This window comes from Chanodichthys erythropterus, chromosome 16 (genome assembly GCF_024489055.1).
Source record: "Chanodichthys erythropterus isolate Z2021 chromosome 16, ASM2448905v1, whole genome shotgun sequence".
NCBI lineage: Eukaryota > Metazoa > Chordata > Actinopteri > Cypriniformes > Xenocyprididae > Chanodichthys > Chanodichthys erythropterus.
The window spans coordinates 23921462-23939525 of record NC_090236.1 but is presented as its reverse complement, the minus strand read 5'-3'; the positions used below and the strand labels follow the sequence as shown (position 1 = coordinate 23939525).

General features: G+C 44.2%; 1 protein-coding gene across 6 annotated transcripts in view; it reads right to left on the bottom strand.

Annotated features, from left to right (window-relative positions):
• arhgef4 (Rho guanine nucleotide exchange factor (GEF) 4) overlaps nucleotides 1-18064 on the bottom strand; it is a 102841-nt gene that overhangs the window by 26530 nt on the left and 58247 nt on the right. Inside the window, exon 1 of one of the 6 annotated variants that reach the window (XM_067362137.1) lies at nucleotides 16358-16795. The exons of the other annotated variants lie outside the window; for them this stretch is intronic. Coding sequence (XP_067218238.1) covers nucleotides 16358-16550 — 193 coding nt within the window. The 5' untranslated portion in view covers nucleotides 16551-16795. Of the gene's footprint in view, nucleotides 1-16357; nucleotides 16796-18064 lie in introns of those variants that run through there. 6 annotated transcript variants of the gene reach the window in all.

Below are 18064 nucleotides of genomic sequence, written 5' to 3'. Positions count from 1 at the left end.
AGCAGCACAACTGTTTAAGAAACATTTAAGAAATGTTTCTTAAAGGTTTAGTTCACCCAAAAATGAAAATTCTGTCATTAATTACTCACCCTCATGTCGTTCCACACCTGTAAGACCTTCGTTCAACTTCAGAACACAAATTAAGATATTTTTCATAAAATCTAATGGCTCAGTGAGTCCTGCATTGCCAGCAAGACAATTTCAATGCCCTTTGACCTGCTTTCAATGCCCAGAAAGCTACTAAAGACAGTTCATGTGACTACAGTGGTTCAACATATCTTAATTTATGTTCCAAAGATGAACGAAGGTCTTACGGGTGTGGAATGACATGAGGGCGAGTTGTTAATGATAGAATTTTCATTTTTGGGTGAACTAAACCTTTAAATCAGCATATTAGAATGATTTCTGAAGGATCATGTGACACTGAAGACTGGAGTAATGATGCTGAAAATTCAGCTTTGCCATCACAGAAATAAATTACATTTTAAAATATATTCAAATAAGCATGTAGCCTTGGTGAGCATAACAGACTTCTTTCAAAATCTTTTAAAAATCTTACCGACCCCAAACCTTTGAAAGGTAGTGTACAGGTTATGATGATAAATGAATGAATGAAAGAACTGCTTAAACTAATGTTTGTACTAAAAGGTTATATATAAATGGGAAAAAAATAAAGGTAGCTAATCAGCTAGCTGTAGATAAGCACTCATAATGAAGAGATGTGCTAAGAGTTTCTGACTTAAAGAAAGATAGCGTGTGAGTCACAGATAAGATCCTCACTGGGAAACATTTAGCCCAGTAGAGTCTGACATTCCCTGTGTATCAGAGAAGAGACAGCCGGCCATGTGAGGAATCTCCACGTCACGTCCAGTCAAAGAGAATTACATTCACTCCACACTGAAGACAAATATGTGTCTGCAGTGGACCTGACATTCAAAATAAGAGCCTGGTACCATCACTGTTTAGTTTATCTTATTAGTTGATTTTGGAAATATAATTAATTGGACAAGGCACTTATGAAGCCATATATAAAATGGATTATATTAGGGCTGGGCGATATATCACATGCGACTGTCATGCGCATTTCGTCAGTAAAGCCGGTAAATCGCCATCACCTGCTTTCAAATGGAGCGGCATTTAATAGACAGAGCTGTGGATCACTGACAAGCCACGCAATATCGCGTTCATATCGCAGATGAATCGTCTTCGATAATGAACGTGATATTGCGTAGCTTGTCAGTGAACTATGGCTCTGTCTATTAAATGCCGCTCCATTTGAAAGCAGGTGATGGCGATTTAGCGCCAATCAGGGAACCGGCTTTACTGACGAAATGCGCGTGACAATCGCATGCGATATATCGCCCAGCCCTAGATTATATACATACACACCTGTGAGCACACATCAATTGAATTACATATGAAATTACATGTTATATACACTACAGTTCAAAAGTTAGATTTTTTTTAAAGAAATTTAGTAAGGATTTAGGTAAAGATTTTGTAAGGAACATTAAATTGATCAAAAGTGACATGACAAAATCTTTCCAATCACAACCGTTTTAGTGTATTGTGTGTAAAACAGTGTAAACAATGTTCCAATGAATGTTTCTCTTATCCTGCATCAGACACAATACACATACTTACACTTAATTTGGTTTGTATAAAATAAAAAACAGTACGAGGTAGCTAGAAATTAAGCTCGGAGCAGCTTAGAACAAATTTCCTGAGAGGAAGCCGCTGTCAGGTCCCATGCTATAGAAAGGAGCAGCCTGTGCCTTGCACAGCTCAGCCAGGCGGTCCCGCTGGTGCCTGTCTGAGAGCAGACTTGAAGAACTGATAAACTGTACTCACTAGGCGCACGTCGTTTCCTGACAAATTAAAGCTGCATGATATTCCTCACTTTAAACTGAAAAAGTCTGTGGCAAGATTACTGACGTCCACTTAAGCTGCCAGGACAGATGATGGACTCCAGACAGAGTGACGATGGGTGAGGAATTCTGGGTAAAGTGTTGCTCAGGCAGTAAACAGAGGGCTGAGGTGAACATGGAGGGCAAAAGCCTTCATCTGGTTTCCTTCTTCTCACTGTTTAGTATACAAAGAAACAAGTTCAAGGCTGACTAATTGATCAACTGCTAGTTTGTATGATATTCTCTACTATTCTGTGCCCTTATTATGAGGGGAAATCTGCAGAATTCAATGGAATTAAAAGCCAAGCACTTTGATGTGTTCGATTTAAATCCTTTCTTCAACAGAAAATGTCAACTAAAGTAAAATCTGTTCATTGTGAAAACAATTAAATTTAAAGGCACACTATGTAAATTCAAAACAAAGGCATAGCTTGATGATGCTGAGATTGAGCGCGGAATCTTGGGAGTTGTATTCTTCACCTCACAGACGGTGGAAAAGAATCGAGATGTGACTCGGGCAGAAATCATGTTCGTGAATGAGATTATTAACATTACTGTAGTATGAAGCAAAGAGGGGCCGAGTGATGTTGGAGCTGAACGAGGCCGCTGGAGCAATTGTTAATGAGAGACGAGAGCGACACGCGCCTCTAGAGCAGTGAAACTTTTATTATGCCACGGTCACCGCTTCCGCTTCTTCCAGTCAAGCGTATATCGGGTAAAGCAGCACTGTTTATCATATTAGATACATTTAAGTGCGTTGAAAATTCTTATAACGTTACTCTGAGTTCACTCTGCGGCTGCTATGAGACACTTGTTGCACACTGCAGTAAGCTAGATCAATATTAGAATATCATATTAATAAATGCTGAATGGCTTGTGTTGAGAAATGGCATGCAATTAAAATAAAAACATATTGTATGATGGAGAAAATGCTGTTCCCTTTCGAGAACGGTCTCTCGACATGGCGTCAGAAGCTGACGCTTTGGGGACTCCCTTTTCTCCTAATTCTCCTGAAATCCTATTGCACAACGCCAGTGAAGTTGCAACTCTCACTGGCCAATGCCAGCCAAGACGGCGAAAGGGGCGGTACCCGCCTCTATATAATGCGCCGACCTGGCGGCATAAGCTCAGAATCTTCCTTTTCACTTCAACAATTAATAACTTCGACATTACTACGAGACAGCTGTGGAGAAGACGCGAAGTAGACGGATTACCCTCTCGGCGTTCCAGCATGTCTACCTTCTGCACGCTGTGTTCGGGGCCTATCGAGGCTCCGGACACCCACGAGTACTGCATTCTGTGCCTGGGACTCGCCCATGCAGAAGCAGCACTCACCGGGTCGGGCTGCCCGCACTGCGAGGATCTCCCAGTGCGGGTGCTGAGGGCTCGGAGGAGCATCGCCCTTGGTGACTGTCCTAGGCAACGTCCCACTGCCGCTGACGAGCCGCTGGTGGGACAGCCGCATAGGGGCGATGATGCGGGAATGAGGTGTGACTCACCACCCCGCCCTCCTGTTTACTTCACCGAGGAGGGTCTTCGACCCGCCCCCGGCGCGTCGGAGATGGTTTCGTTCGGCGCGGCGAGGGATGACGAACCCGAAGAGGCCATGTCCCTAACGGCGTCCGAGAAGGACTGGGCGGACAACCTCTTGGAGGAGCGCTCTGAGCCGGAGGGGCAGGTGGCGTTTCAAGACGAGCTTGTTAGGGTTCTTACTAGGGCCGTGAATGATCTCGGTCTTGAATGGGATTCTCCCCGACGAGCCAGCGAAGAGCAAACTGGATTCGTGGTTCCTTCACTTGGGCCGCCGAGCCGCCGCTCCAAGGAAGCGAGCCCCTTTCTTTCCAGACCTGCACGAGGAGGTCGCTAGCACCTGGGCCGCGCCCCACTCGGCTCGCGCCCACGCCAGCGGCTCGGAAATATTCACAAAAGTTGATGGCGCTGAAGCCCGTGGTTATACGCGCATTCCGCCAGTCGAGGAATCTATCGCGGCGCACCTCTGCCCCTCGTCAGCTTCCCTGAAGGCAGGCGCTATGTTGCCGTCAAGACCCTGCCGTGTGACCGCGCGTATCGCTGATAAGGCATACGCCGCCTCAGGTGAAGCAGTTTCAGCACTTCACACGATGGCGGTACTTCAGGTTTTCCAGGCTCAGCTCCTGAAATCCCTGGACGAGGGGGAGGCGGACCCCGAGGCCTTTAAAGATCTGCGCGCTGCGACTGATTTTGCCCTGAAGGCAACGAAGAAAACGGCCCAGGCGATCGGACGAAGCATGGGCTTTATGGTTGTGCTCCACCGTCATTTGTGGCTGACTCTTACAGAGTTAAAAGATGCAGATAGGAAGGCGCTGCTCAACGCTCCTTTATCTCCCTCCGGCCTTTTTGGGGATGCCGTGGAAGCGATTGCAGAGCGCTTCTCTGAAGCACAGAAGCGTTCCAGGGCGATGAGTCATTTCCTTCCGCGCCGGGCGCCCGCGCCGCCTCCAGCGCGCAGTAGATCTTCTTCGGCTTCAAACAGGCCGCCGAAGCGAGCTCCCTCTGCTCCCGCCCCTTCGGCGCCAGACCCGGAGCCTTCTGCACGTACTCAGAGCACCCTGGCAGAGACCGCCGAAGTCGCGTCACGGCTTTAAGAAAGGCGGCCGCCCGGCACTGCTCCTAGTTCTTCGGAACAGAAGCCTCGTTCCTGACGGGAGAGTGCAGAGGAGGAGGACGCTGAGCGAAGGACCCGCTGCGAAGCGTCCGAGGTGTTCTCGAGGTCCCCTTGGCGGTTGCAGGCGACTACGAGAATGTTTCTGTTGTAAATGTAATAAAGAATGTTACAACCTCACAAAAAGAGCTTTTTTCTCCTCCTCTAGCAGCGGCAGCTTCTCGCACTCTATACGCAGGCGAATTGCTGCAGATACAATCGGGCTCGCAGCTCTCCCGTGTAATCGGCGGCGCTCGCGCTCCGAATGTAGGTCCTCCGCCGCAGCGGAACACCCGTGTCAGTTCTTACATACACGACTCGCCGCCTCTCAACGCGCCCGTTCGTCAAGAGAGCTGTCAGCGCGCTACCCCAGTATACAGCGACGTTGTCCTGAATACAGAAGGCGGGGTGCCCCGTCCTCTGTGCCAATTTGCGAGCGCTTGGCGGGCTGTTCCGGGTATTTCGGATTGGGTGCGGAACGTAATAGAGAACGGCTACACTTTGCAGTTTCGGCGCAGACCGCCCCGTTTCAATGGCGTGGTTATGTCGACAGTGCCGGCTCACAACGAGTCGGTGCTGAGGCAAGAAGTTCTCAATCTACTTCCGCAAAGCGCGCGATAGAAGTGGTCCCGCCAAGCGAGAGGGAGAGCGGGTTCTACAGCCGCTATTTTGTCGTTCCAAAGAAAGGCGGTGGCCTCCGTCCGATATTAGACCTGAGACCCATCAACCGGGCTTTATTCAAGCGCCCTTTCAAAATGACGACATTGAAACAGATCCTCGCGCAAATTCGGCCCGAAGATTGGTTTATTTCAGTAGACCTGAAAGACGCATATTTTCATATTCGGATCGCCCTCGTCACAGGCGCTTTCTGAGATTTGCGTTCGACGGCACAGCATATCAGTTCACAGTTCTGCCGTTCGGATTAGCCCTGGCTCCTCGCACGTTTTCAAAATGTGTGGATGCAGCGCTTTCCCCCCTGAGAGCGAACGGAATACGCATACTCAATTATTTGGACGATTGGCTAGTTTTAGCCCATTCGAAGGATGTGCTCAACGGCCACAAACGCACTCTATTGCTTCATTTGGAGAACCTGGGTCTATGCGTGAATACACAAAAGAGTATGTTATGCCCCAGCCAGTCAATCTCGTATCTGGGGGTGGAGTTGGACTCGGTCGCGATGAGAGCGCGTCTAGGTCAGGAGCGCGTTCGCGATTTGATGTCCGCCCTGAGTGCTTTCAGTCTGGGCCGTCCTGTAGCGCTGAAGGAATATCAGAGGCTCTTGGGACGGATGGCGGCGGCCGCGGCGGTATGCCACCACGGGTTGCTTTATATGCGCCCCCTCCAGTTATGGCTGAAAACTCAGGTACCAAGGAGGGCTTGGAGAATGGGCTATGCCCGCGTTGTGGTCACTCGCAGGTGCCTGAGCACGCCGCGCCGTGGCGGAATCCCGACCTGTACCGACGCGGCGCCCAGCTGGGTGTGGTTACGCGGCGGAAAGTGGTCACGACGGACGCGTCGACGACGGGCTGGGGAGCTCATTGCGATGGCGTTCCAGCGTCGGGCTACTGGACGGAATCGGAGAAGACGTGGCATATAAATCGCCTCGAATTGAGGGCGGTCTTTCTGGCTCTTCGAAGCTTCCTCACACAAGTCCGGGGCCATCATGTATTGGTTCGTACGGACAATGTTTCGGTGGTATCGTACATAAATCGCCAGGGCGGAGTGCACTCGCGAGCCCTTTACGAGCAGGCTGCGCAGCTTCTACTGTGGGCCGACCACCATCTGCTCTCCATCCGAGCGGCGCATGTTCCGGGCCACCTGAACAGCGGCGCGGACATGCTGTCGAGGGACGGGATCCCTCAAGGAGAATGGAGATTGAACCCCGGGACAGTGAGAATGATCTGGGAACAGTTCGGGAAGGCGGAAGTGGACCTATTCGCGACGGAGGAGAACACGCATTGTCCTCTGTTCTTTTCTCTGTCGCGCTCTCCCCTGGGAGGGGACGCACTGACGATGCCATGGCCGAATGTTCGCCTTTATGCATTTCCTCCGCTGAAGATATTGTCACAAGTGCTGCACAAGATCAGGGAGGAGAGAGCGTCGGTGCTTCTAATCGCCCCGTACTGGCCGAACAGGCCGTGGTTTCCCGATCTGCTGGAACTGTTAACGGCTCCCCGTGGATGATTCCACTGAGACGAGACCTTCTGTCCCAAGCAGGCGGGTCGATTTGGCACCCCAACCCCGAATGGTGGAAACTTCATGTGTGGGTAGTGCAAGGGAGCCGGTAGATCCGAGCGTTCTGTCTTGCCGTGTTATGGACACGATTACGGAGGCGCGAGCCCCTTCTACAAGGCGCCTGTACGCTTCTAAATGGGCAGTATTTGTGAAATGGTGCGAACTGAATGGTCTCGAACCGGGAAGCTGCCCCGTCTCAGGCATTCTAGATTTCTTGCAGCAGCGATTGGACGGCGGCAGTATGCCTTCCACTCTTAAAGTCTATGTGGCAGCTATTTCAGTTTTTCATGTCCTTATCGATGGGCGCTCGGTGGGCAGACACGACCTAGTGGTAAAATTTTTGAGGGGTGCAAGGCGACTAAGACCCTCTCGCCCCACCACGGTGCCGTCATGGGATTTAGCTCTTGTGCTCGAAGCGTTGACTCGGCCGCCTTTTGAGCCGCTCATGTCAGTCGTCTTAAAGGAGCTCTCACTTAAAACCGCGCTGCTACTCGCCCTCGCTTCAGTGAAACGCGTGGGGGATTTGCAAGCGCTTTCTATTAACGCTGATTGCTTGCAGTTTGGGCCAGATGATTGTAACGTCACACTCAGGCCGAGGCTGGGTTACGTGCCTAAATCACTGTCAACGCCGTTCAGAGCTCAAGTGATAACTCTTTTCGGCTTTCACCCAGGAGTCAGTGGATAACGCGCCTCATCAGGAGTTATGCCCAGTGCGAGCTTTGCGAATTTACATTGACCGCACGGCTCAGTTCAGGCTCTCTGAGCAGCTGTTTGTGTGTTTCAGCGGCAGTACCAAAGGACGTTCCGTCTCTAAGCAGCGGCTATCGCATTGGGTGGTTGATGCGATCACTTTGGCCTATTCTAACCAAGGAATGGAATGCCCTATCGGCGTCAGAGCGCATTCAACGAGGGCGATTGCATCCTCGTGGGCATGGACTAAAGGCGTCACCATCAAAGACATTTGTATGGCGGCGGGCTGGTCGTCGCAGAACACCTTCGCCAGGTTTTACAATTTGGACGTGTGTTCTCTAGCCTCACAAGTCCTGGCGTTGAATACAACTCATATTCTACCTGCAGTTCCCGCCCATTAGCTGAGGCTGGTGGTTTCAACTAGGTCGTATAAGTGAATCTGGGGGCGGAGCCAGCGCCACACCCAGTCTGTGGCGCTCTCCCCTTCATGTTGGCAGAGCGAGCTGTATGAGGCGCGTTGTTGTCGCGTACGTTATGCCACCATAAGCGACCTGGAATATGGGACACAGTTCCAGTAGTTCGTCTATGTCCTCGCAATGAGCAAGGGCTCACTATGAATTCTCTCATGTTACACCTACGCCAGCAACAGCTGCTCGTTAAGTGTATGTTCTTTTTGCTGTGCCCGGCCTGGCCGCCCACATGCTTCAATACCCCGTATGTAGCCTGTATATTATTCTTGAATGCATACAGTGTTAGATGAGTAACCACGTTATAAGCATTTCGTAGGCGTGTACTCATTGGGGATTATGTTTTATTACTGTTCATAGTAGCTCCGCAGTGGCTGAGCTTTCCTTCTTCGCTGTTCCCACGGCGTTGTTCTATACAGTCCCCAAAGCGTCAGCTTCTGACGCCATGTCGAGAGACCGTTCTCGAAAGGGAACGTCTCCGGTTACTATGGTAACCTCGGCCCCTGAGAGACGGGAACGAGACATGGCGTAGACTGCCGTGTTCACCGCTCAGGTCTGCTGTACTCTCGTTCAGTCGGAAGATTCTGAGCTTATGCCGCCAGGTCGGCGCATTATATAGAGGCGGGTACCGCCCCTTTCGCCGTCTTGGCTGGCATTGGCCAGTGAGAGTTGCAACTTCACTGGCGTTGTGCAATAGGATTTCAGGAGAATTAGGAGAAAAGGGAGTCCCCAAAGCGTCAGCTTCTGACGCCATGTCTCGTTCCCGTCTCTCAGGGAACCGAGGTTACCATAGTAACCGGAGACGTTTTACTGTTACTAAAAATAAATCTGATTCTGCATCTGATTATGCTATGTTAGCTACTTGACAAAATAGTGTTTTTCTCTGAGGCATGGTAAAAACATGCAGTCGTGGAAAATCAAGAAAACGAGATTCAAACAATAAGACTAAACATGTTGAGCTATATAACAATAATTAGTTTTCTGTCTATAAATGTAACTAAACAGTTGTTCCCTTGTCTAATAAAACATGTAATATATTAAAGCATCTTTGGTGTTTCTACAAAATAAAAATCGGAAATCGAGGGTAACGCAGGTATGATGTCATTGATAGACGTTGAATGAACATGTCCTGGTTAAAATTGCTTATTTCTCTAAATTTAAACATTATTGGAAATATCTAGGATAATGTAAGTACACAAGTCAACAAAATATATAACATTGTTCTAGTGGTTATTGGATATTGTGCTTTTAATAATTTTAAAAGTAAGAACATGGTTTATATATGGCTACATATACAATAAGCAAGATTTAATTAGTTTAAAAATATGTAAGATTGGTTTAGATAAAATTTTATTGGTAAATAGGAAATATCAGTTTAACCAAAGCAAACTTTGTCAATGTTTACACAAGCACATAGATGACCTCAAAGTGAACACATATTGACTGTTAAACTTTATTGGTTACTAAAACTATTATCAAATTAGCCAACATAATATGCAAACTTTTAAACTCGTCCTTCATGAAACCATATATTTAGTGGAACCGTAGGGCCTTCACAATGTTAAGGCTTCATTCTTGTTCTTGCCCTTTTGCAAAACACTAGCCCTCTTTTGACTTTGTGTGATTGCTGGCAGACTGATGTTAATGCCACACAAGTCTGGAACAGTAATCTGTATAGACTGCAGATTATTACTAACCCTGAAAACAGGATCAAAGTTTATTAAATGACCCAAACAGAGGGAGGAGTGTTTGCAATCTCTCCATGAACTCAGAAAATGGAAAAATGCCACAATGATTTCACAGCAGTGATAATGTCTCCCTCTATGCAGTGGCTATGAAGGATGGAATTAGGGTGGGAACATGACATCCTGACCGCACTGAAATTGAGGGTGAATCTGCTGCTCCAAAACAGCTGAGTTTTCACAATCGATATCATTATAATAATATAGAATATAGCCATAAAAAGTTGCATTTGAGCTGTCAGGTTCAACAAAGTGTGATCTGTTTGAGAAGCAAGCTGAGGCGTTCACACAATGGTGGGAATTCCTCTGGTCGGTGCTGCAGTGCACTGGGGCCGTGTGGACCTCAGTTTATTGTTGCTGTGGATGTACGATTACACTGCAGTGCCATTTCACCCACAGACTGAGCAAAATACCTCAAACAGAGCAGCAACTCAGTCACAGTGGATACTGCAAACAAACACTGCATATAGTAACAGTGATGACACAAAGCTGATATACAGCAGGTACAGCCTGATGCCATAGAAAAACTCTTTTCTATTCCACAAAGATCCCCAAAAATATGGTTTTCCATATTTTATTTTTAGAAAACCATTTTGGTTTTTAGAAAACCATTAAAGTCATCCATTAAAAAAACAATGAAAAACCATACAGCCAACTGAAGAACTGTAAAATGATTCTTTTTGATACTGAACCTGAAATGCTGCAAAGAACCTTAAGTAAATGTAAATGGTAAAAACTTGTAGAGACATGGTTCTCATTTGAATATCTATTTAGAGACTTAACACTCACAACAGGTCTTGTCAAACTATTTCTTCACATCTTTTCTGCATAGCAGAAACCAGAATAAGACACTGAGGTACATGGGGAAAGCAGGGCTGTACAGTTGTGGTTTATGTAAAAAGGTGTGAATGAAACACCATCTGTTTTATTGCCGTCAGTTGTGATAATGCCTGAGGGGCTGCAAACCCCCCCGTTCCGTCTACATGTTAACCGGATTAGCAGAGCAATTGTTGGATTATGAAAAGCAAAGGCGTAGCTTAGTGTAATTCATTTGGCTGAATTAACCATTAAATGGCATTTCTTGTTGAGGAATAATCATTTATGAAGATTAAGCAACGAGTGTTCATTTAGAAACTTCAAACTCGTTCTCTATCACTTGACCCGATTCACACTGGGCGGTCACAAGACTCCGCAATCGAGACAAAATAACCCCCAGGGAAAATACGGACACACATCTGCTCCTCTTCCAGCATGGAAACTCAAGACTTTAATGAAAGTGTTTATGAGAAGAACTGAGACTTTCTATTTCTGTCTCTGAGACAAGTGAGAAGTGGTAGTGCATTTCGCACAAATGAAAGCAGAAGAGAAGAGGCTTTGCAGAAGCATGCTAGTTGATGGGTGGTGGTGGTGACACATCCTGTGAGACTGTTTCCACTGTGTTCTGCCTTTTCTATATACCACATCTGCACTATCAGGCATCCTTTACACATGTAAACACAAGAAGATGGATGAAAAGGTGTCAGGATGCATGCATTGGCATGATAGAAGGGAAACAAGAAAGCTGTGACACACATGGTCATTTATGATACAGACATTTCCGTTCAAAGGTTTGTGGTCAGTATAAGAAGTCTCTCATGCTCACCACAAGGCTGTGTTTATTTGATCAAAAATACACAAAAAAAAAAAATTTTTTTTTTTGATGGTGTTCACTTTATTTAAAGGGGTGATATAATGTCATTTTTACAAGATGTAAAATATGTTAAGTTTTAGCTCAAAATACCCTACTCTTTAAGGGTGAGCAAAAACCCTCAGTTTTTGTGTGTGTCCCTTTAAATGCAAATGAGCTGCAACTCTTAAGCAGAGGGCGGGGTTAGCAGCGCCGATTACCTCACGAAGACTAAAAATGTCAGAAACTGTTCAGCCTTTTATGTTCAAACTAAAGTCGGACAATGGTGGAGAGACTCAAGAAGAAGTGACAACATGTAGAATGCAACAGGACACTTCTGAATGGTTAGTTGCTTAATTTATGTAGCTGATGTGGAATATCTTAAAGTCATTGATTAGTATATTCTGTCATGATAATCTATAAATCGCTCGTGTGGGAACTGTTGTAAGATCCTACAGAGCCGGAGAATTTGTGTTACGCACTATATTGCAATAACATGGCCTCAATCCTTTGTTGTGTGTACTCTGGGGCAGGGTTTATGTAAATTTTAGGGTTAGTGATGTCACCAACCAGGAAGAAGCTCGTTGTAGTCCCTACCAGCCATTTGTTGTAGTCCTCAAACAGAGAATTTTTTTAAAAGAAAATATCTCCCTTTGCACTGAACTTTGAGCGTCGTAACTTTGCAGATGTTGTTTATGCTCAAACAGCAACATTACACACTAACTAAAGTTAAAAAAGTGAAATCAAAATCAATCACCCCCACTATTTATTTTGATTTAACACTATTGTACCAGGTTTCTGATTCAAATGTGATTGCTTCATGTTAAATTGACTAGTTACACAGTTACTTTTGATGTTTCAATCAAGTAACCCAATCAAACAGGACTTTCACTTCCCATCATGCTTTGCAAAGGGGCTGAATTGGGAGAGTAAATGTTGAAATAAAGTGTTATTTTATGCATTTTTTAGCAAGATGGAGAGACTTGTTAATGTTTAATGCTCTATTATGTTGGTATTTAAAAGTTCCTGTTATGTTAGTGTTTTGGGGGTTACCATTGTGGTAAAACGTGGAGCTTGTGATTGGGTTGAGGACCTGCTAACAAAAATTAAATTGCTTTAATAATAAAGTCACCACTATGGTAGTGTTCTTGGTGAAACCAGTATCACTTTTGGACTGCCAACACCAAACATTGTATGTATAAAGAAAAGTTATATTTAGTTTATGTAAATCACAGGACAAAACAGGAAGCATTATTTGAATGTCAATTTAAATGAAAGTTAAACTAAAACCATTCATTCAAGTTAAATGAACATCATTGATTCTAGTTAGTTGTACATGGTTGATTCTATTTGGTTTTACTTGTTTCAGTCACAGGGAACCACTGTCCATGATTGAATCATGTTCAGCCAAAGAGCTATTTTTTCAGTGTACTGTGATATCAAAGCTGAATTTTCAGCATATTTTCTCCAGTCCTCAGTGTATCATTATGTGACGGTCATGGAAAGACCGCACGTCAAATGAGAAATCTCTCATGCTCACCACAAGGCTGTTTATTTGATCAAAAGTTAAAAGAGTACTGTGATGTCAAAGCTGAATTTTCATTTCATTACTCCAGTCTTCAGTGTTCTTCAGAAATTATTCTAATATACGGATTTGCTGCTCAAGAAATATTTCTTATTTTTATCAATGTTGAAAACAGTTGTGCAGCTTAATATTTTAGTGGAATCTGCGATACTTTTTTAGGATGCTTTGATGATAAGAAACTTAAAGGGTTAGTTCACCCAAAAATGAAAATTACTTACCCCCATGCCTTTCCGATGGCTCTGTGAGGCGTTCATAGGGAGCAATGACACTTCCTCTGTCAAAATCCATAAAGGTACTAAAAACATATTTAAATCAGTTCATGTGAGCACAGTCGTTCAATATTAATATTATAAAGCGACAATAATATTTTTGGTGTGCCAAAAAAAAAAAAAAAATAACGACTTATTTAGTGATGGCTGATTTCAAAACACTGCTTCATGAAGCATCGGAGCATAAATGAATCAGTGTATCGAATCATGATTCAGATCGCGTGTCAAATTGCCAACGGCTGAAATCATGTGACTTTGGTGCTCCGAACAGAAGATTCGATACACTGATTCATTTATGATCCGATGCTTCCTTAAGCATTGTTTTGAAATCAGTCATCACTAAATAAGTCGTTATTTAGTTTTTTTTGGTGCACCAAAAATATTCTCGTCGCTTTATAATATTAATATTGAACCACTGTACTCACATGAACCAATTTAAATATGTTTTTAGTAACTTTATGGATCTTGAGAGAGGAAGTGTCATTGCTCCCTATGAAGGCCTCACGGAGCCATCGGATTTCAACTAAAATATCTTAATTTGTGTTCCGAAGATTAACGAAGGTCTTACGGGTGTGGAATGGCATGAGGGTAAGTTATAAATTACAGAATTTTCATTTTTGGGTGAACTAACCCTTTAAACTTACAAATGAATGAATGTCTTTGCATTAGATACAAACTATTTAACAAACAAACATAGTTTTTTTTCCCCTCAAAAGTTTTAATTGAAAATAGTGTTTGTGTTGTCCCTTTTGGATTTGGATTTTATTCCATAATGCATTGACATTCATTTATTTTTAAAAATTACTAAATACCTTTTGAGGTCATTATATTATAACAAAAATATACAAAGTAATAATAATAATAATAATATCAATATGAATACAATTTTGGTAACAATTTAATAACACCTTTTTTAACTACACATTGTAATATGAACAAACCAAGGGCTCAAGATTGGTTAACATAGCTATGTTATGCCCTGCTGGTAACTGCACCACCAGCGAAGAGTCGCATTCTCTATTGACTAGACGTCCTTTTTTTCTTGGGACATTTCCATATTTCAGCTCTATTCTTAGTGTCCTGACTTATTATGATTATAAAAATCCTTTTTTGTCCCATATTTCTTCTTTCCTAAATAGGCGATCATATACTGTAAAAGCAAGTAGCAGTCTTCTGTCAAGCGAGAATGACCTATCAAAGGTAGCCAATCTCATCATACTACATATTTGGAGAACAGCGTGCGATCCTGAATTAATTTCTCTTTGCGCCTGAATGGTCAAATACATGCCTGTCCATCCCGTCCCGTATTCCACAATGAGAAATCTGGTCACTCTACTATTGACAGGCATTCAAAAGTGTAATTCTGCTGAAATATTTGTTTTCACAAGCACTTAAATTGCAAATATTTCAAATTATTGTAGACGTTTACTGGTAGAAGTTTTTGGAGAGCTCTTAAAAGTGCGAAATGGACGTCACACTAACAGCTAAGCAGGTGCCATTGAGATGAATGGAAATGGCAATGGGTAGCTTTCTCCAGGTAATAAAGTACTGTACACACTACAGACCTCACAGTCAGTAATTACACTAAAAACCAGTTCTTGATGCCCAACACTAGGGTGGGCAGTCTCTCAGTTTAGTGAATGGATGGTTACAACTTTTGAGTTCTGTGGGTCCAGTCTGGCTCAAACCCAAATCATTTTTGTGCGTCTAGGGATGCAAAGCCTTGGGATTTGTGTGTAAACAAACTCTCATCAACCTTTCTAATGTTCAAACTTGTGAACGTTTCAGTTCAGAGCATTTCTCACGTGTCGCTCCAGTTTTTTTTGTTCCTCCAACTGTTCTGCGATCAGCTTCGGACAGCGTATGAGTGCTATAATGAGGTCAGCGGACCGTGACGAGGTGACAGCGCTGTTTGAAATGTCTGTAGCTATTGCCCCCGGCTCACAGTGCACCATTTATTTCCCTCCATCACAGGAAAAGTCACATCCCATCTCTCTTAGAACAAAGCAGAAAATGAGAAAAACATCCAAATTGCAGCTGATGTGGGTAGTGGTGGCCGTTTGAGACATCGGTGCTACCTTGGCTGACGGTCATTGGCTTGTCTGTCACCATGCCAACCCTGAGAGAACAAAATGAGACCAAAATACTGCTCAAACTGCCATCTCATCTCATTTCACATCACTCATCTTACTATACGGCCACTGGCGCACGGAAGTATAAGATAATGCCAGCACAGAAAGAGAGTTGCTCTATTCTTAGAAAGGAAACCTGAAGAATTTGCGTTAATCGATATATCAGCTCTGTTCACTGAGGCAAAAGGGGCAGTGTTGGTTTCCCCTCAAATATTTTTAACACAGCCTGTGCGTTCGTTTGCTTCTTCATGTTGTGCTGAATATTAGGCTACATATTCAAGCATTTTTACACAAATTCTGATGTGACGTGATACTGCCACAACTGAGGTGTGGAAAAGCTCAAAGCATGCTAATTTTGCACATTAATATCCTGCAAGGGAATATGTGCAACTGCTGAATGCAGGTAACGCTGTCACTTCAGTCTTAAGCAATCCATCTATATCTAGAATATACATTGGCTCACTTGACAAAGCCTTCCACAATATTACCACTTAACCAATTACGAGCCAGCAGGAACATAGATCAATAGATGACATCCGTGACAGTAATGCAATAACCTAAGCAGGATGCAGACGAAAAGAGAGTGGCATCTTCATTCAACAGTAAGGCATCATCTTTAATCTCGATTTCCACATCGCCACTAACTCATGATTCTTCTATACATATAGCATGCAAGCAGATTAGTCAGTAAGCAACTCCTGTTGCTTTGACTCGCTAAATGCAGGAGCAGCAGCTACGCCATGTGTTTACATTTGCATAGACACAGTGGCTCTTTCAGCTACCTCCTTTTGCCCATCAAGGGCTTAAGACAATGCCATTATATTGACCGAAAGACTGCAATACAATGAACAAGAGCCGTCACAAAAACCTCACAGAGGCAGAATGTCACCCGCTGCATGAGCGTCAACTGACGTCAAGCTCGAAACGTCCAGCAAAACACACACTACTTATGACATCGGAGGTCCAAAGGTGAGAGAGTCTTACCGTTGGTGGAGTGAAGGCTCTCCAGACTCCAGTAATGGGACATGACCCCTCGCACTGCTCTAACCCCTCCGGCCAGTCCCAGAGCGGGGCTAAAGCCTGAGTCAGAGCCAGGTGACTGCTCTGAGCTGCCACCACTGCAGCCACCTCCTGCCAGCGGGACGCCCACCTCACCGGCACTGTGCTGGGTGCGCATGTGGACGCACAACGAGAGGAAGAAGGGTGGCGTCGCTTCGGCAGGTATCGGGTCCAAAGCGCGTCTCAGAGCCTCGAGTATACGGCGTAGCTTCAGCCCTCTGCTGTCATTCCTCACTCGCTCTCCTGCTCTTTTACTTTCACTCTTGGATGCACAGTCTCAAAGAGCTCACAGCTCAACACAGACGCCCAGACACACAATCAGTCTTCTCTCTCTCTCGCGCACACGCATACAGTCACAGGCTGGCATCACCGGGGATCCTCTAAGGGGAGGAGGACTCATACGACTCACATGACTCAATGCGAAACGCCTGGTTTGGCACTGAAACAAACCGCCTTCCTCCTCCCCTGCAGTCCCCCCCTTGAGCCCCCCTCCTCCACTGTTAAAGCCAAGCTGTTAGTAAACCAAAAGACAGCGCCTGGAGAGAGCACTAGCGATGTCGAGAGTTGCAAACACCTTCTAAGAATTTAACCCATAATTAGCTGACATCACACTAATGACAAGCCCAAAAATGTACGCAATTTATCACAAACAAAGAGTGCTTGCGCAGAACGCTGATCTGATACAAAGAGACATGATTTCCACGGAAATGCTCTGAATCTCTGGAAACTGTGAATAGAAAGGAATGTGGTTTGTGAGGCCATTCTCATCAGACTCAAACCTAAGAATCTTGACATGGGTGAACCTTTGCAGCTGCGCTAACACTTTACATAACATGGGAGCTGGATGCAGAACTAAGATAAAACTCAGGGGAACATTCCTCACATTCCTGTAGATGACAGATCTGACCTGCCACTGGTTTAGATCAGGGGTTTTCACACTAGTGTCTGGGGACACCCAAGGGGCCACAAGGGGGTCCATGGAACAAGGGGGTCCATGGAAAAGTACAAAAGTTCAGAAAAACAGTGTAAAAAATAAAAAACTAAAATATAAAAAAAGAATTAATAATAATAATAATAATATGATGATGACGATGGTGATTATTATCAGTAGTAATAGTAGCATTAAAGTAAATAAATATTATATATGAAATAAACATTATAAATAAAAAGTACTGAGACATACATTGTGTGTTTGTGTAATATTATATATATATATATATATATATATATATTATATATATATATATACACTGTATATATGCAGTCAAACCAAAAATTATTCAGACATTTCTGATATTTTTGATATATTTTTACTAGTGGGTGCAGGACACTATAATTCATTTATGTAAGTGAGGATAGCAAAATAAAGTAAACTGACATTTTATACCCCAAAATTCTTCATACAGTGGACTACCAGTAAAATTAATAAAAAATTTGGAAACAAAAATTATTCAGACACTTTGACCTGACCATGTTTTGTTTAAGTGTTATCTGACATAATTAAGATTCATTTTTTTCTGACACAGTTTATCTCTGAGATCTTGTCATATTTTATTACCATTCTTTTAATCTATAGTGAGTAACTATTCTAACTATAGTGAGTAAACTGTATTAATGAATGAAATGTCTGAA